This window comes from Polistes fuscatus, unplaced genomic scaffold (assembly GCF_010416935.1).
Source record: "Polistes fuscatus isolate 324 unplaced genomic scaffold, CU_Pfus_HIC Scaffold20, whole genome shotgun sequence".
In the NCBI taxonomy this organism is placed as follows: Eukaryota; Metazoa; Arthropoda; class Insecta; order Hymenoptera; family Vespidae; genus Polistes; species Polistes fuscatus.
This window is the reverse complement of record NW_025113097.1, coordinates 835,582-857,326: the sequence shown is the minus strand read 5'-3', so window position 1 is coordinate 857,326 and position 21,745 is coordinate 835,582. Positions and strand designations below refer to the sequence as shown.

At 30.8% G+C, this 21,745-nt stretch overlaps 1 protein-coding gene across 1 annotated transcript in view; it reads right to left on the bottom strand.

The window, feature by feature from the left end:
• Nucleotides 1-21,745, bottom strand: part of LOC122517413 — a 178,158-nt gene that overhangs the window by 29,877 nt on the left and 126,536 nt on the right. The window contains exon 9 of the mRNA XM_043635779.1: nucleotides 6,941-7,012. Coding sequence (XP_043491714.1) covers nucleotides 6,941-7,012 — 72 coding nt within the window. The remainder of the gene's footprint in view (nucleotides 1-6,940; nucleotides 7,013-21,745) is intronic.

Sequence of the window (21,745 nt, the reverse complement as noted above, 5' to 3'; positions counted from 1 at the left end):
CTATAATAATACTATACTATATAATACTATATATATATCAAAAGAAATAAATATATACGTAAGTATATATGATAATATTTATATATTGCATTATACAGATACATATATGTGTATATGTGCATATATATTAAATAAGAGAAATAAAGATAGATAGATAGAAGTATATGCGTACACATGTAGACATTTATGTATTACATTGTAAATATATATATATAAATATGCGTGTAGGTATATATGTATATGAAAGGGTAAAAGATGGTGAGAGAAGAAAGATTGGGACGCGTTTAAACGCCGGCAAAGTATCTTTTCGCTCGCGAATAAATCGCCGCCATTCGCCCACCGGCTCGAATTTGCATTTTCGCCTTGCACCAAACGAATAATTTATCTCACTCGAGATTACTTTGTCATGGGGGTTCGCTTCGCGCGAGAACGCGGCCGAAACGGGGAAAGACCTCGTGGTGGTGATGGTGGTGGTGGTGGTGGTAAATGCAAACGAAAGAGAATGAGAAAGAAACAGACATGAGAAAATTATTCGCGAACGATCAAAAAGAAGATGGAAGGAGTCATTCTCGAAGCCGGCAAAAGAAACGGCTTAATCAGCTTAAGGCGTACCGTGTTATATAGATGCACCGTATATACAAATGCATCGTACATATGCACCGTACACGTGCACCTTCTTAAGTGTAGAAAGGAACGATTAACTTCTTTCTCGTTTTAATGCCGAACTTGCTAGCGAAACTAAAATCGCGAAAATATGCATCCTCGTGCGATCAGATTCTTCATTTTAATCATTTTTTTGTGTGTATTTTGAAAAGAAAATAAAAAAATATTTCCAGACTGGACGTGTGCGAGTGTGCACGTGTATTTTAACTTGACAAATAGTTCGAATATTTCCTTTATATTAAGATGTCAATCGTCGAATATTTGAAAAAAAGAAAAAAAGGAGGGAAAGGAGAAAGTATCAGCGAAAGATGTTTTAAAGGGGGGTTGAAAACGTTGGCGCCATATTTTCACTGGAACTTGAAGGATGACTAATAATCGTCGACCCGAGAATGGTTCCTACGTGCCATCCTAAGCTTGGCTTATGCCGACCACATGCCCTGTTATTTAATATGATCTCAGGGTATGTATGTGTGTGGGAGATATAACGGAACTAATTTTGAAAAATAAACGAGAACACGAGTTGAAAGACAACAGAGAAAAAGAATGCGGAATATTTAATGGGAGATATAATATAGACAAATCGAATTGTGTGCAGAATAGTGTCAGAACCTTGAACGTTAATAATACTATTACAATATGGTTCAAATAAAAATAATATATGTGTGTGTGTGTGTTTCAAGGAAAATATAATAGAATCATCTTAAAAATAATACATCAATAACTATCGTAATTGGAGCAACAGATTGTTCCATTTGTTCTAACGATATCAAACTGAAAAAAGAAAATCGAAGGACTCCCCGTAGCTTTTGCTATTGGAAATAAAACAGAACTGAACGATCCGCGTGCTCGTAATAACAATCATCGAGTACATCGCGTTGTTGTTACATGCATGTCGATATATATATATCTATTAGAATTTACACTTAAGAGAAAATTAGATTGAAGAGAGGAAAAACCTTCACCCAATTGATTTGTATACCTATAAATCTTTCGAAAAGCGTAATGTTATGAATGGGAAAACTGGGTCGAATTTGTTCCATTTTGATAAAAACACAAACAAACAAACTAGTTTTAAATTAATCGATAGTTAATATTCGATAATCTATCATAAATGGGTACATATTAGTACACGATTATATTTTGTAGTTATTGTTAAGATAAAAAATAAAATAAAATGAAATTTACTTTCAACGTGATTGAATTTCTTCAATAGAATTAATTAAAAAATGAAGAGAAAGAGAATTAATGAAAAATTCATTTCTAACAGAAGTATCCAATACAACTGTGATTTATTTCAAATGATTCCGAGTAAAACAGAGAGATTGTTTAGCTAGTAGAAATACTAGTAATATTCTTTCACTTTCATATAGTTTAAGAAAAAGAAAATGAACAAAGAAAGGGGGTAATAAACTTTGTGGGTTTCGTATTGAACTAGGAAAGAAAACGAGAACGATGTCAAATGTGTAAAGAAAGTACGACAGAGATAGGACGAGTAAGATCTTTCCTCTCTCTCTCATTTTCTCTTTCCATCTTTCTTCGTATACGAAAGATGGAAAGAGAAAGAAAATTTGTTGGGCACCGTTCCAACGGGCCAATGGCAGTCGAAAGAAACGGGGAAAGAGTTCGCACGTGCTTCCGACACTCGACGATTTCGTGAATCGTGACTTTTGCCACGACGAAAACGACGACCACGACGATAATCGAAAAGAAAAATAAAAATAAAAAGAAGAAGAAGAAGAAGAAGAAGACTAGGAGCAGTAGCCCACGTTTAATTTTAGTTACGGACCGATCGAAATTATCTTGGCAACTCTCTCCTCGTACAATTTTTGCTAACTATAAATTCATTGGGTGCCAAGTTGTTAAAGATAGTAGAGAATAGGATGATGATTATGATGATTATGACGATGACAACGACCACCTGACGAAGGTTCATAATTTTCCTAGCGTCTCGATGTCATTTCCCAAACTCAGAATAAAGATTTTTGTTCTTTTGAACCGTTTGATACGATAAATATTATTTTTCTTGTTCATTTTCTTCTCGATTGAATTTCACGCTTTGACCATGAAATTTCATAAAACCCTTCTCCTCCTCCTCCTCCACCTCCTATTTCTTTGAGAGATCGTGCCACGTTTTACGTTTAGTCACCGTCGTCAAACTAAGGCTTGGGTTAGTAGACCCTTTCGAACTCTCTCCTGTTCGTTCCTTTTAGCTCGTTTAGTTAACGAGCCAATAGAAAGGCTGCCGTGACTCGTGATTTTTCTTTTTCTAACTTCTTCTTCTTCTTCTTCTTCTTCGTTGTTGTTGTTGTTGTTGTTGTTGTTGTTGTTGATGCAATGATGCAATGTTCCACGCTTATGTTAGTTACACGCGTTTAACGATTAGTTTCGCAACGACACGAGAGAAATTGATGATATGACCAAACATCTAGCGTTGTTTTTTTTATTTTTTTTTTGATCTGGTCTTTCCCTTATCGACAATCTCGTTAACTATCCTTAATAACTTTTTAAGTAGGATCATTAATATCTCGTTCTTTTAATTCTTTTCTTTTTTCTTCTTCTTCTTTTTATTTTTCGAACATATTATAATACGATGCTAATATATTTTTCAATAGAAATATCTTTTTCTTTCTATTCCCTACCCATTTTTCTAATAAAATAAAATTTAACACTTTTATATATAATTATTATAATAATAATCTCGCGAAAATGAAGATCGCGTAATGATTTTTGTCGAGAACATTAACGCTGATTCACTCGAGTCTTTCATTTTTCTTTTTTTTCTTTTTTTTTTCTCTTATCGAACGAAGAACATAGGAATAATGGGTATTCACTTTTTTATACTACTCGTTTTGCGATGAACTCAGCCATATTTATAGATCTTCATCATCTATTTAATTTAATAAAGTCTCACCTCTCTCTTTCTCTATTTTACATCCATCATCTTTAATAGATTTTTTTTATCTATTGAAATTTCTTTTTTACGAGAGAAGGACAGGAAGCTAAAAAAGAAAAAGAAAAAAAGCATTCGAAGGCCACGCTTGCGTAAATCTCAATCAACATACTGAAAATTTGATCTGGAACTACATTATTATCTTTTATTTTTTCTTTCTATTCTTTTCGAATAAGAATAACGACGAGGAAAAAATAAATAAGGTGAAAAAGAAATAAGGCGGGTTATTAATCATTGTATTAACGCGTTCGAACGATTATTATTCCTGAGTTAACTGTAGAAATGAAATAATCATTCGTCGTTCTTAAAGTTGACACTAATGATACCTCGTGAAACACGATGTATAATATTATAGATTATTTCTTTAAACATACACTAGAAGGTAATGATAATACAACATACTATCGCGTTTCTATACAATATGAATCACGTTACTCATTGAACTTAAATTTTATTAATGAATTTAAAGAAAATAACTATACGTGACCTAAGTTATGTTCTTTTTTTTTTCTTCTAATACCACATATATCTTTTTTATCATCTCACGTTGATGAAAATTTCATTTATTTATATCCCGTATACAGAAGATGAAGAAGAAAAACGGGGAGAAAATAAATAAATAAATAAAAAAAAAGTGAAATAATTAAAAAAAGTTTCTTAAAAAGAAAATAAAAAAAAAATGGACAAAAATTATCTGCACGACGAGCGGATGCAAGTTAGGTCGATATAAATTATAAGGATAAACATAGACCCGTGATCGATCGCGTGTTAAAACAATAGCGAGCAACCTTTTACGAGATTTAACCTTGATGCAAAAGCCAAGAATATGGGTACGAGAGAGAAAAAAATAAAGAATTATAAAAAGAAAGAGAGAAAGAAAAAAAAAAGGGAAAAAAAAATAGAAAAGAGAGGACGATTTTAAAAGAGGGTAGATAAAAATAATAAAAATAAAAAGAAAAATAATTATAAATATATAAGAACGTCGTCTCAACAACGACAGAATAATGTATTACGTCATACAATACACACGTACACGCACACGCACTCACGTACATATGATAAAATATTTGAAAAGTTAAAAAATATAAACAAACGTTCCTACAAATCGAATTATCTTGAGTATAACTATCTCATATTTGATTATATTAAAATAAGTGCGTGTACGTAAATGGTTTGTAAAAGCGTATAACGCAAAAGTAGTATAACTATAATAACAACGACACGTGGGCAGTGCCGGATCGGATTGGTGCGAGTCAAACCGAGAGTTAAATTATTACGAAGCCGCTCAGTGATGCGTCCGAACATGTTAATACATCTCATAATGGGCCCTTTGTCGCGACGTCCACCAACAATGCATTCGTTATAGCTGAAGACCAACACAACTACACTGACACGACGAGAACTCACGTTCCTGCCCACGTTGGGTGCACCAGCGCGCACGATCGAACACACGTATTGGACACACCAAGCTCGTTAGCACCTTATTAGCGTCATTCCTATATATATATAAAAATATTATATATATGTATGCATGTATATATATATATAGTTATACCATTATACGTAAATCTTTAGTCATTTGTTTGTTAAACATTTTTTTTTTAATTATTTGACATTTTTAATTATTTATTTTTCCTCTCTTTCTTCTTGTTCTCATCCTGTATATAGAATATAAGTAAATTAAATCACAGTTTGTAAGAAATAATATATATAAAATATTTTATATATAATATAAGTATTTAATTATTATACAAATATTATTTATTATAAATATTTAATATGTAAAATATTTAATATAATATTATTTAATATAATTTAATATAATATTAGAAATTTCGTTTTATATACTATAGAAATTCAAGTTTGAAATCTTGATTTCTTCTATTTTTCCACATACTCTCCCCCATTAGTTAAGAATAATTATAACGCACAACGTTAGTATTGTTCCTCTGATATATAGAACGATTATGGCAATAATATCGTGTCGTTTCGTGGCACGTTCGACGTTCGAAAAGCCGTTAGGTATCGATACGCCTTTGGTGGTCCATCTCATACTGGAGCAGCCTGTTCTCCTTGTCACAATTTTTCTCTTTTAAAAGAATCCTGAAACCGGACACTTTCCTACTCCCCACTCACACACACTCACACTCTCTCTCTTTCTCTTTCTCTCTTTTTCTTATTTAGTTTTTTTTTCCAAATCCTTCTGTATCCCCTACCCTCGTTGCTTCTGTTAAGATCTTTCACAAATGCATGCGTGCATGCATGCATGCGTGCATGCACACATATATGCACGTATATATAATACATGTACCAACGTATTTACGATATTCTCCCTCCCCCCACGACGGGGGTTACATTCTCGAGTGATTTTTTGTCGAACCAAAAAAAACAAAAAAATCAAAATGAAATGGAGCACGCGAGCTTGATCACGTAGTACTCCTTGAAAATGCACATGTATATAATATGTGTATTGAAAAATAATATACGAAAAGTATATATGGAGAAAACTGGCTTACGTTTTTACCTCAACCCTTTTTTCCCCCTCTATTCCACCCTTAGGTTTGACTTTAACGAACGACGATGATTCGTCCACGAGATAAGCGTGGTTTCATATCCGATCGTTTTATGATTATGGTTCAAAGATTATTCTAGTACTACCCACCAATGGTATTCTTTTACGATACAAATGCTGGAAGGGGGCAGAAGGGGGGAGGTGGAGCAGGAAAAAAATAAAAATAAAAAGAGATTAAAGAGGAACCCGGAGTATTTCTCTGTTAGAAGTAAAACACTTTTATCCAACTTCCTATCTTTATCTTTTTATATCACCCCCTCCCCCCCTCCCCCTCGTCGACTCTTCTTCTTTCCTCAGTAAGAGAGAAATTGAATTAGGATCGTTGAAAAAAAAGAAAAGGAATGAGAACGAGAGGATGAACTCGTTTCTCGAGTCTCTCTCTCACAGGAGTCACATTTTAATTGCACATTGTCGACCATTCAAAGAAAGAAAATAATAAAGACGAATGGAAATGAAATAAAAAGAGAGAAAAAGAAGAAACGTAGACACTCGAACGATGGCCGCCGACCCCTGACGTTTCTACACTTAAGAGATTTTTATCTAAAATTGAATTTCTCTTTCTTATACGCTTTTTCGTTAAGCTTTTTTCCATTTCGCTGACCGATAAAAGGGGACACGTATCCGTTTTGCTCGTAGACGATGTTACTCAAAGTGAAAATTCTTGTTTAATAATTGAAAATGAAAATATATTGTGGACATAGTATTATAATGAATTATATTAGAAAATAAAAGGAAAAATAAATCAATACACTCACCCTCGTACATTTGTGCGTATTGAGGAAAACCGGCAGCTCGTAACCACTTGCAAGCCTCTTGTGCTTCGATTTCTGCGAAAGCAAAAAATCAACGATTAAAAATCTATCCTCGGACTTGTTTCTTGTCGAATAAACAACTTATTCTCTCTCTCTCTCTCTCTCTTTCTGATTCTTTTCAAACTCACGTATGTTACTAAATACATGTACACACACATATACACACGAATGATGATTATAACCATTTGAGAAAATCATCTTCTTCTATTTGTTTTATACTTGCTAAGAGTAACAAGAATATTATAAGAAACGTTCTCGTTCCTATATTCATTGTACCTATATACATACATACATACATACATACATACATACACACATAGAAATATATTACACACATATATATATATATATATATACGTAGATAGATAGGAGTCTCTTTTCTTTTCTCTTAAAAGAATTCTTGACGTTCATTAAACCGGCATCGGTGGAACGAGACGCTTGCGATTTTCTCAATGAGATCGTATCGTCGTACTGGATGAATGAAGGTTTCGTCGGGAAAAAGCAGCATCCGCGACGAGAAACGCGTTCTTTATTTTATGTGTATGGGTATACGTATGTCTGTGTGCGTATACGTGCATACAGGGTGATTAAGTTGAAACGTTTAACACGAGCTCGCGAACGTGCGTTCTTTACCTGACACACTTTATCTTTCTTAAGAACAATTTCTTTTTTCTTTTTTCTATTTCTTTTCTTCGAATAATCGGAGTAATAATTAATTCATATTTTTTAGGATTACGAAATTTAAGACAATTGGAATTGATTATAATTGGTGTTGTCAATTAAATCAATGTTGTTTGAAAATATTTTAGATATACCCAACTGTTCGAAATGATTTCAGAAACACCCTGTATACGTGTATGTAAGCGTACGTACGCACACACGTGTACATCGTAGGAACGACATCGACGTTCTTCGAGGCCAAAGGGAGAAAAGGAAGAAAAACTTTCGAGGTGGACGGAATGCACCGACGGTACCCATTCAATCGTCAAGGAATAACGTCGTTGTACCTCGTTTACTTGTAACCCTACTGAGAGAAATAAAAAAACACCATGAAAAAAGAGAAAAAGAGAGAGAAAGAAACAAAAATATATTGAAAGATGGAAAGAGACAGAAATCATTTTAGTATGCACAGTTAATCAACTATTATTTTTCAAACTCAACTACAAAAGTAATTGTCCCTGTGCTTTAATCAATCAACCAATTCGAGATAATATCATCGACATTAATTACAAAAACATGGTGGTTTATGATTAAACAAAACGAATATATGAAAAAGAAAATTACTGTATGTTACTTAAGATGAAGATACATCTTTGAACGTATGTTTAATTATGCGGAAAAACTTGACGAGAAAAGTTGTCGATGCGTACGAATCCAAGGATGCTGCATGCTGGATTCTCTTTGCATTCGGAATCGGACCACCCGTTGAGGTGAAAAGGGAAGGATTCTTAGGATCCCGTCGTGCCTATAATACACCTATCTTATTCATTTCGATTTCACGAAAGAGAAACTAACAAGTATTTATTTATACGTACATATATATATAATTATACATTTACTTATATATTAATCGATTTCAAATTGAAAATTAATTTCCATTGGTTTGGAATTTGAAAACAATTTATATAACACACAGATCAATATTGTGAAATAATTTATAATATCAACGAATTTATATAATAATGATAATTATTCTCGTCAAAGATTTCATCATTTGTTTTTTTAAATAATAATCGCAATAATATTCCAACAGAATATAAAAAGTATTCCATTAGAAAAAAGAAGCTAGAAAAATAATTGCTACAATAATTTATCCAATTAGAATAGGGTTAATCAAAATAATTCAATCATTATTTTTCTTCCCCTAAATTCTTAAATTCAAACCGGTATTCGAATGCTTTTCGAACGACATAAGAGAATACTGCTAAAAAAATAAAAAAAAGAGAAATAATAAAAGAGAGAGAGAGAACGATGCTTGGACATCTAATCTCTCTCTCTCTCTCTTTCTGCAACTTATTTCTAGACGACGAAATCGCACGAAACGGACAAGCAGCGACATTTCCATAGACGAACGACATGGAAATCCACGATGTCGAGATCGCTTTGCGGTAGGTCGGCACGTTTAACATCCAGCTATCCGGTACTGAATAAAGATCTACGTAGGTGTGTCACTTCGTGCGGAATAAAAGCCCGGCGACTGCTGTTGCGACGCATACGACGCATAAGATTTTTACACTATGCACACACATGCATAGTCAGAAACACGAACGTACATATATATAAATGGTTTGGTAAAAATGCAAGGGCCCTTTCGTAAGGAGATTTTGCGTTTACGCAATTGAGGCGACAACACACCCGGACGCGAAAGAATAAAGAAAAACCGGCTACACGCAATTTTCTGAACGAATTATCAACGTTTTACGAATACATTTTGTCTTTTAATGCAATAAATGAAATAGAACAAGAATAAAATAATAATTATATAAAAGAAGGAAAGAGAAGGATCAAATATTAATACGAGACACTATAGAGTAAATTCGTGAAATTTTCGAGAGAGAGAGAAAAAAAAGGATCGTTTCCTTTGGGTATTATCATCGTCATCGTTGGAAAATAAAAAGAAAAGGAGGCCATCGATATAAAAATATACTCATCCAAGTGTGGAACACACTTGACCCGAATTCAACAACGAACAATCGAGTTCTGGGACACGGACATGTTCTAAACTTTAAATAAGTGGATATATATCGATTAGTAGCAATGAAAAAGAAAGAAAGAAGAGAAGAAAAAGAAATGAAAAGAAACGAAAAGAGTATACACGTTTATAAAGTATGCTTTACTCGTCGTCTATTCGATTAAAGAGAAACATAAACTTTATATGCTAACACGTTGAAAATTCTTCTACTTTTCTTTCTTTCCTTCCTTTTTAAAAGAATTTTCTTTTCGTCCTTTTTCTTTTTCTTCATTGGACAACGACGATACGTTGTCTCGAATTGGCCTACTTCGATCACCTCGATTAAACGTTGTGTCCGAGGTTTTTATATGTATTTGTAGGAACACGTAAATAAAGTATTTAAATGTGTATGCATTTTAAAAAACTAACTTTGATATTCCTCTAACATTTCCAACATAAACGAAAACGATTCGTTCTATCGTAAAACTAATTAAATCGTTATAACTATGATCATTCTCTTTTCTACTATCTTCTTTTTTTTTTTATTTTTTAATTTTTAATCCGCTTGAACTATTCGCATAATACCCCCCCCTTCCCCATCCCAACATCTGTATAACAAATCTCAGTTAAAGTAATTAATACCGATTACTTTAATATTCTACAACGAAGGTTCCGACCCTTTTCTATTTTTACTTTTCCAGATTATTAATCAGCTTAAAAGATTTCCCTTCCTTCCTTCCTTTCCCCTTTCCCTCTCCCTCTCGCCCTTGGCTAATGAAAAAATAATTAATTACAAATTCAAAAAGCAAAATCTCCTATGTTACTTTCTACGAATTACATTTTTCATTTTCCGTTATAATTATTCTCGTTGTTTTACATCAACTACAATAACTAATTCTTTTTCTAAATGTTATTTTATATCAAAAACAACAAATTAATCCTTTAATTGTTACTTTGGATACCTAAATGAATATAAAATAATGTAATATTAATTATTATATTTCTTGAGTCCTGTATCACATGAAAATTATATTAAGAAAGAAAAGAAACACTAATTAATTAAATATAATTGATTATTTAGTTAACAGTATTAATCAGCACTTTTCGAAAGATTTTTATAAGGAAACAAAATGTAATTTAATTAAAATGAAACAAAATTAACGTGTGTTTTTAAAGTAACGTCGATAATTTGTTTCGTTCACAACGACGCCCTATATTTTTGTATTTAATCAACAACGTATATATTTTATTTCATTGACATGAGAGAAAGAGAGATAGAGAAAAAAACAGAGAGAGAGAGAGAGAGATAAAAAAGAACTATATGAAAGAAAGAAAAAAATAATTGGTGGATGTATGTCTCTGATTTGTACGATAACGAGACGAAGACTGTCGATCCAGTTGTCTCACATCGACGTGGGCCATTTAATTAACGTCCATCCACCTCCTCCTCCTCCTCCACCTGCCCCCTCATCCTTCATCTTGGGAATCGATGTAATCCCACGAGAAGAAGGAATCATTCGGTATAAGTGAAACGAGACCCCGATGTCGTTGAAAAGTTCCTTTTTTTTAAATTTGCATACATTTTCTTATTCAGGTTTTTAACTACTCGACGTGATCTCATCGAATAATTTACAATTAAAAAACCATTATCGATTTTATAATATTATATTCATATATATATTTTATATATAATTTGAATTAATCGTATATTGAAGAAGAAAAGAAAAAAAATGACAGAACGTGATAATTTATTTTATTTTCTCCCACTCCTTTTTTTTCCTATATAATAACGTAAATGTATTATATATTTTTATGTCATTTAATTTTATTACGAGAGAGAGAAAAATAGGAGAAAATTGATTTGTTTAACTAATAAGAGAGAGAGAAAATAAAATTTGACATCATTATAATGAAATTAAAAAAGAAAATTTAATATTAAAATCACGAGCGTTTAATTAGTATGTTAATTAAAGAAAGGAATGCTTTCTTTCGTGGAAAGTATGTCAGTTGTGTACCTATACGTAAATACGATACTTTTTATACGATTCCAAGATATCTCTTCGATTGAATCGATTCTTAATCGAGTAATGTTAATCTTTGAGTTTATTTAATCATATTTCTTGAAGAGGATGACAACTTCATGGAAGAAGAAAACGTATAGGTAATCTTAAGTACCCATAGATTAAAAACATAGAGAAGTTTTTTTTTTAAAGACACGAGTCGTGACACACGTTAGTTTGACAGTTCGTAACGAAAGATAAAGAGAAAAAGGAAAAAAAAATGAAAGAAATAGAGAAAAAGAAAGGGAGCGTAGGCCAGTCCTTTATCTATCTCCACTTCTTCTTCTTCTTCTCGTTTCTAATTCATGTAAGTATGTATGTAAGTAGAATGTAGATACACATGTTACTCTCATAGATATGCAAATGCAAAGTGACAAAGAGTCTCTGTGTAAAGTGTTTTTCAATCAAGTTGAAATTCTTTGTAAAACTTTAGTTTAAGTGTATCCTATCTTATATTTCATTTCTAAAATGATTTTATTTGTAAAAAAAACATGTATGCATAATTATCGAGAACTAACTATTAATTATAATGCAAGAATCATTATTTTCGAAAGGTGGTATGTGCATTTGATGTATTAGGCCATAAAATAATTATTTAATAATATATAATAAATTAATATAATAATATATGTAATATATACAAAATTATTGTTAAAATATATATTAAATTAATTAATAATATTTATTAAAAAAATAAAAAATAATTTAATAAAAAATTAAAATAAAAAGTATAAAGTGAATTAGAGTATTAAAATAATAGTAGAGTACATTAAAATATTAAAATAATTGTTAATTAATCGATAGAACTGTCTATTGTTGTCTAAAAGATCGGAATGTATGATCAATGTACCTTCTCCTTCGAAATCGATCGTTGAAATGAGACATTGTCCTCTAGAAAATTACTTTTATTGAAAGTTGTTTATAAGACATTCCGAACGTTGCGCATGTGTGTAAAGTGAATAATCCACCTAATCAATAAAATTTAGGACTATAACGTTCTCATTTTAGTATTCTTTTAATTTTTATGTAATTATTTTAGTGCTCCTGCGCAGTGATGACTTCGAGAGTAAAATTTAGCTGCAATATAAGAAAAGTGCATTAGTGCATTGAAATAATTGGTAATGTATACGTAATGTACATGTATATGTAAATGGAAAAAGAAAGTACATTTCTCTAAACAATTATACAACCAATATATTCTAACAATTAATAAACAATATACTAATGGAAAATGTGAATTATTGAAGTTTACCATTATGATAGAAGAAAGCTGAGGTGTTTGCACGTTTAAGTACCATAAGAAAATTGCCTGGATTCATTTTAAAATCTTGTAAACTCTTTTTTTATGTATGTACTTGATACACAAAAAAATAAGAAAGCTTAATAGATACTGTGCTTTTCCAAATCTTCAAATACTTGCAAATCTGAAAATCATATGATTGTTTTAGTAAAGTATCAAGGAAATTGAACGAGTCTATATATGTATATGTATGATATTTGTATAAGATGTCACTCTCTCATTCTTTCTCCTTCTCATACTTTTTAGATTACTCTTATTTATGTTATAAAAGAAAAGAAATAAACTTACCACAACTGATATCAATATAAAAAAGAAAACACGATTATTATTTACATAGAAAAGTAGACACATTTACACTGATAATGAGTATATGTATTCATGGTTTATTCTACCAAATGTTTACACAAAATATAATTACCACATGTTACACAGAAAACACAATTCTATAGAAAAGAAACCTTGTTGCAGATATTTTTAAAACAATTGACATAAAGCACTGTAACCATCCTTAAAGAATGAAAATAACAAAAAGTTTTCCATATCGTTACAGAATAAGGGAATTTATACTTTCATAGTTGGCATAAGAGATGTCAATTGTTTTCTTTCAATTTATTTTAATTCCTTAAGGATGGCTATAGTGCTTTATGTCATTTGTTTTAAAGATTTCTATAACGTGGTTTCTTTTCTATATAATTGTGTTTTCAGTGCAATGTTATAAAGTTTTTAGTGTATATTGTCTTTATTTTACGTGTTATTTTTTAAATATTAACAAGGAACGTGTTATACGTATAATAAACACTTATATATTTAATTTTCTTTATATTATACAAATGCTATGTTATTTTATACTTTTTTTAGGTTTCCAAACATTGGTAGTATTCAGCATGAATACATATACTCATTATCAGTGTAAATGTGTCTACTTTTCTATGTAAATAATAATTGTGTTTTCTTTTTTATATTGATATCAGTTGTTGTAAGTTTATCTCTTTTCTTTTATAACAAAAAGAAGAGTAATCTAAAAAGTATGAGAAGGAGAAAGAATGAGAGAGTGACATCTTATACAAATATCATACTTACACATATATAGACTTGTTCAGTTTCCTTGATACTTTACTAATACAATCTTATGATTTTCAGATTTGCAAGTATTTGAAGATTTGGAAAAGCACAGCATCTATTAGGCTTTCTTATTGTTTTGTGTATCAAGTACATACATAAAAGAAGAGTTTACAAGATTTTAAAATGAATCCAGGCAATTTTTATATAATACTTAAACGTGCAAACACCTCAGCTTTCTTCTATCATAATGGTATACTTCAATAATTCACATTTTACATTAGTATATTGTTTATTAATTGTTTGAATATATTAGTTGTATAATTGTTTAGAGAAATGTACTTTATTTTTTCATTTACATATACATGTACATTACGTATACATTACCAATTATTTCAATGCACTAATGCACTTTTCTTATATTGCAGCTAAATTTTACCCTCGAATTCATCACTGCGCAGGAGCATTAAAATCATTACATAAAAATTAAAAGAATACTAAAATAAGAACGTTACAATCTTAAAGATTATGTATTAGATGTATGACACCCTTTATACACATGCGTAACGTTTGGAAGGTCTTATAAACAACATTTAATAAAAGTACTTTCATAGAGGACAACGTCTCATTTCAACGGTGGATTTCGAAGGGGACGGTACATACGTCATATATTCCTAGCTTTTAGACAACAATAGACATTCCTATCGATTATTTAACAATTATTTTAATATTCTAATGCAATCTCTTTATATTTCATATTGTTTAAACACATATATTCTGTTTTAAACATTACATACTTATTAATATACTTTGAATACAAAATAATTTTAATGTGATATTTTTTTGGATAAAAATTTTAATATCCAAAGTCATCATTGTACAGGGACGTTAAAACAAATTTATATTAGTTTAAACAATTACATAAAAATTGAAGGAATGTTTAAATCAGAACGTTGCAATGTGATTAAGTTTTTAGTGTATATTGTCTTTATTTTACTCGTTATTTTTTGAATATTAACAAGGAACGTATACACCTAATAGAAAAATAAATTAGATAAGAATAATTATTAATTGGATTAATAATTAGATAATTATAATTGATAATAAAATTGATATTTAATTTATGTAATAAATAAATTATGTATGTTCTTCTGTGCGGTGTGATAAGGTTTATAGTGCATATTGTCTTTATTCTTTTCGTTATTTTTTAAATATTAACAAGATGCGTGTACATTAAATAGTAAAATAGAATTAATTTTTTATTTATTTAATAAATAAATTATCTTATCTAGCTTGACTAGCGTGGTCATGAAGAAAGCTGAGTTACGTACGTGTAACACAAGCTTGTGTGCGTGAAAATTCTATGTGGTAATTGGGAATTTTTGATTGGTCACTTATCTCTGCAATAATTATCAGCCAATCAGGGCTCTTTGCTGATCATTCTTCTTTCTTTTCGCGACGTCGGTGCTGGAGATCGGACGGATGCTACGTCGTCCCGCTAATCTCAGGTAATTAAAAAATATTTTCTAACGTAAATAATTTGCCTATGTACTAATAGATTCTTCTAGCAAATGACTTCCAAATGATATAATCGAAAGATAACGATAATGTCGAGGATAAAAAGTATTTGCGTAGAAAAAAATTCCATGTACATTGGTATGCATTTTTCTAGGCAATTACATATATATCTTGTTTTACGGCATTATTTCTATAGATATCGACTTATAATGATCGATTTTTATTGTTAGGATTAATAAAGTATATATTTCGACAATTTTTATGTTCCTATATCCTATTTTTAACTATTCGATATTTTTCTATAATAGATGGAAAAAATGCAAAATCATCAAGCAGCCGTGACGTCATCAGATGACGCTATGTCTTTTTGGGGGTGACTACCCCGTATACAACTACGTGCATGGACTGTACGTCACAGCGGCGGTCACTGTGACGTAGGCATCGCCATATTTGAATCCTGTCAAGTGTATATGTTCCAGCGTATTGCATCTTCCATTTTAATTCAGGTAATTGAAAAGTATTTTACACCTTTCTATTATATATCAAACGATAGCTATAAGCAAGATTTTTATACGTGAGTGTTTTCAAAACGAAATATTAAAAAGTTCGAAAGATCTATGGGAGAATATAACATCGATGTATCTCGGCTTCCTGCCAATTTCACCAATGTTATTTAACAATATTATTTTCTAATTTCCAACTTATTTTCACGGTATCGATACTTATTAACATCTATAATGATGCTCTAATTAATTATTTTTCATAATTATGTCTTCAAAGATAATATTTCGTATTAAATTAATACACATACACATACAGGCATACATACATAAGTATAGGTTAACCACTCGTACACATACACTCATGTATTTGATTTTCTTTATATTGTACTAATGTAATCTTTTTTTTCCTTTTTTAGGTTACCGTGCATTGGTAAAGTCCAACAGGAATACATATACTCAGTCTAACAGCTGTGTTTACTCTTTTTTTATCTTCATATTCATTGAGGTAAGCGTTATTCTTTTTTTAAGCCATATATAAATGTATAGAAAGAATGAGAACGAGAGTAAGAGAGAAAGAGAGAGAGAGAGAAAAAGAAAACAAAACATTCACCTACAAGCATCTATGAATGTTATGTATATTTGTAGGAATGCTCGAGGTGAAAACAGAAGAATAACCGTCGAAACGAAACGTAAACAATCGAGCACCGAGCATTCGATACCTCTACGAGATGTACGCAGAGATATCTCCATTCCCCTTCCGTCCTTCATCGAGTAAAGATCTAACGAACGTGACGTATTAAACTACGTATTGATTTTATTTCTAATGTTATCTAACGTTTAATACTTTTACATTCTAACATTAAATACTTTAATTAGTTTTTTATTAGATAGAATAGTATAAAAACGTTTTATTTTTTATATTACTCTTTATTGAGTTATATATTATAACTTAAAAAATTTTTAATTAATATTTTAAATAACATTACATACTTTGTATGTAATATTATACAAGTAGTGAGATTAAGGCAATTAATATTGCTTGAATTTATATTGATTCTTTATGATAAAATATCTTTGAAAGTGTGCAATGCCTTCAGGAATGATTTCAGGAAATATTGTAATATTTAATTGTATGTAATATAATTTTTAGTATGTTTCAGCTTTTCAGAGTTTTATTTAATTTTATTTTATTCATCGTCATCCTAAGGGTAGGATACCCATCCTGCAGTCATCAATGAAGACTAAAAGTAAGTATATTTTCCTATCAAACCTTTCTATGATAATTTCAATGGTTTTTTATTGCGAAGATGATATTAATTGCTCTTTTTCTTTTTCTGTTTCAGAACATCATTGCAATCGAGCGCGTAGGCAATGAGGTACTCGTGTGTTGCATCGATAAAATAAAATATAAAAGAATCGGAAAGTAAAGCCAGTGTTGTACGCCGTATGTAAAAGTTTCGTTTGCTCGGTTAAGAAACTCCGTAAGTTTCTTTTATTCGGTTTAAAACGTGTGTCATCGTCATCCTAAGGGTAGGATACCCATCGTGCATTCATCACTGAAGAATAAACGTAAGTCAATTTTTATATTAAACATTTTCTCAATAATTATAATAATGTTTTTATATCAATGGCTATATAATCTTGTTTTTATTTTTGTTTCAGATCATCGTTGGAATAGTGTTACAATTTATTAATTAAATTCATTTGGAAATTCGTTTAACACTAGATTTTTTCATTATTGTTTCATTTTTTAAAAACTTACAAAAATTGTTTGCATGAAGAAATGGGTAGAGGGGAGGAATTAATATTTACATATATTTCATTATGGTATTAAAAATCAATATATATTTTAAAAAAATAATATAAAATTTTATATATGTAGCATATGTAGCAAAGAAATTTGAAATGGAGAGTCAAATTGGTTTATTGTTAGTCCATTAATCTAGTGTTAATTGAATTAACTGCATGTAATGCAGTTGTAGAATCAGTGTTAGTGCATTGTCATCGTCATCCTAAGGGTAGGAGACCCATCGTGCATTCATCGATGGAGATACAAAGTGAGTATATTTTTGTATTTAATAATTCAACAAACATTTTAATTGTTTTCAGTAATAGTAATGATATTAATAGTATTGTTTTTTATTTCTGTTTCAGATTGCAATCGTGCGCGAAGCAATATACGGGAGTGTTGTATCGATTGAATATAATTAAAATCACGGATTAGAAGCACGTTCGTTCGCTCATTTCAATTCGTTCGTGTTACGCGATTGTATTAGAAATTTTTCATATTAAATTAACTGCGACCAAAGCAGTAATTGCATTAGATTTTGTTCGACAAAAGTTGTATTTTTATTTTAAAACAGTCGCACAGACTGTTCGCGTATTAGAGTCAGTGCATCAATGAAGATTTTTTTACTTGCATTGACTGTGTGCAAAGCAGTCTTTGGAAGCAGTTGTAGAATCAGTGATCGGGCGCATAATAAATTAAAATCATACGCGAATTAGAGCCAGTGTTGTTCGCCGTATAATAAAATTTCGGTTTCGCGATAAGAAACTCATCTATAGTTTCTTATTTTCGTTTATACCGCGTTTTTAGATTCACGCGAGGTGCATCGCCATGGTGCAATTGAATTTCATCCCATTGGAATGCATTGTAAGTATCTATTTTTATTTACATTTTATCCGATTTTATTTTAATATGATTTTGAATTATATTGCAGATAACAATTATGTTCTAACATTATGTTCTATTTTATGTTACAGATAAGACGACGGACTTTCTACCTTATCAAAATTTGGGATGAATTCTTCGATGGATCATCGATGGATCTTCGATGGATCTTCGGTGGATCTTCGATGGATCTTCGATGGATCTTCGGTGGATCTCCTTCAATACCAAATCGAGGAATCCTTCGATCGCCAGACCACAATACTTGCTGCGAAGTAGGAGTGTTTTGGAGCCATCGTAGAACTTCTTACGCAGTGAGTTAAAAAATTTAAAGTCCCTCCAGTGCTCAATCATGTCGAGGATGAAAGGTCCTAATCGGCACGAGTTACTGGTTGTAATTATTCCAATAAATTAGTGACGAGCACATGAGTAATTCCTTTCTAGGAGTTACTCATGAAAATTGTATATTATATTGTATATTGTATTGTATATTTTATATTAGTTCAGGATAGGTTTTCTTGTCTCACCGGTTAAATTCATTTAATTAATAATGCAATTGATTAATGCACTTTCTTTTTAATTACGTGTTTTGTTCGTGGTTAGTAGGGATGAAATCGAGCATTTATTTACTCGTTTTCGTTCAGAAAAGCATGTAATAAATGTCTTACATGCATTGCTCCGTACTTAGTTTATCTAATCGCGATTAATTTTAATATATCGATACTTCGATATTATAAATAAATGAGCAAGAAGACAAACTCATTCGCGACGGATAGATTCTAGCAATTAAGTGGTGGCTCAAAGCCCAGTTCTTTTATTAGAACAGCCAACTTAATGAAAGGAGTCGTCCGAGGTTTTGAAATATATTAAAAGATATTAAAAGATATTTTTTATCAAATCAATTGTAGAGTCCTTAGTCGCTTAGATGAATTTTTATAAAAATGTATATTTATATTTTATGTATATATGTGTTTTTAATCATATTTTTTAGATCAGGATTTTCAGCTTCTAATGTACTAATCTCCCGTTTCTCCCCCCTATACTTTCTGCGTTCTCATCTATACGTGTGCCCAGGTGCTACTCGTATGGGTGAGAAACAGTTGGTATAGGTTTAGTTTTAAGTTTTTCCCCTATTGGCGGCTGTCATTGTGCTAGTGATTGCACGATGTACTTTACACGTGTGTGAGCGTATTAGGTAGTGTACTGTACATCGTTTCGTGATAGTTTTTAATTAATAAATTATTTAATATTTAAAGTAATACTTAGTATAGCACACCTAGAGTTAGGTGTAATATGAAAAATACACATGGTTGTATTTTTCTATTTATATAAAATTTTTCTTATTTTTTTTTTTGTAATATATAAAATCGTTTTGAATAGTAGAGTTACCGCATTTATTTGTGGAAACTTTGATATACTTGTATATTACTAGTATGCATATATACTAGTATGTACCAGTATTTTTGTTTTAGTCTTTTATGCAATAATCATTAGCCTTGGCAGTCGATTACAGCATTGGTACGTACTCCCATAAGTTTAGAAAACACGCGTTTGAACTAGGGTGTCGGAGGTGCCCCGGGGCATGCTCTCTAGTTTAGGCTTTTGCACCCTGGTGGTATGTGAGAGAATCGTGGAGTGAGTGGGTGGGTACGTATGTGTATTTGCTCTTTTTAAATATGGGTAATTGGCAGGCAGGTAGCATACTTCTTTGAGCGAATGTGAAAACTTTAATTTTAAGTAGGTAGGACCCAGGAAAGGCACTAGGCTTACTTTCACTCCGGAGTGGAAATTCCGCCTCCTGGTTTATACAGAATTGTTACAAAATTTTTTTTTTTATTCATTCCATTATACTTCCTTTGTAAATTTATTTTGTAACTCTTCTGTAATTTTTATTATGTATCATGAGATTCAAAGGAATTTGCAACGATTTGAAAGATTTATTTCTATTTCGATTCTATCTCGAACGAGATAGAGTCGAACAAATTCGCAAATACTTTGGATCCATTTGATACTTAGTTTTAAGTATTGTAATATTAGCACTTCGCACAATCGCGATTTTCTCAATTAGAAATATAACGAATGAATGAAATGAAAATATTGCAAGAAAATGCATAACATTTATTGCATTATTTATTTCAATTCTATTTTATTTTTTGATATTAAAAGTGCGACGTGTTATTAGGTCATCGATAATTATCTGCTTGGACATTCATTTAATTGTGCTCGTGTATATGTCAATAAACTCTAAGTTCATTGATGGTCCACGAGCTTGAATAACTAACGGAAAATGTAAATTAATTTTTTAATAATCGAGAATTAGAATTATCAAACAAAATACCAGTTAATTTGCTAAAAAGGTACGAGATATCTTATCTTGCTCGAACGTAGAAATTGTCCAATGCAGTTTTCAGGGATGAAGAAAGAAGAGGCTAAATGCCGAAGAGGCTTATGCCGAAGAGGCCCCCACTTAACTGTGGCTGAAGAGGGCAACTACTATTTAGCTATCGAGTTATTTTCAAAAGTTCAACAGCAAGTTCGAACTTTTCGAGAATAGCTCTTTAGTTATATTTTATATTTTATTGCATTATTTTTATGCTCGTCATTAATTTGTAATTGTAATTGGAGATGATGGATCATTCCATCTCCTTGGCACACCAAATCTGTGTGCCATATCGTCCAAAAGATGCATAAGTTTTTAGTTAGTTAGAGTCAAAAATATTAAAATTCTCTTATTATTAAATGTTAAAGTTTGATTAACGTTCAGTAAATATTACAGTCATTTTTTTTTTTTCGTTTTTAAGATTTTGTACTTTGATCGTATTTTATTAAATTAGCAATTTTTATTTTGCATATAACGTATAATTTAAAAGTATTTTATAATAATTAATAGATATTATTTTGATCAGTAACTTATTATAATATTTGTACTTTTCCTATTTCCTAATTAATTATATTTTTTAATGTAAAAT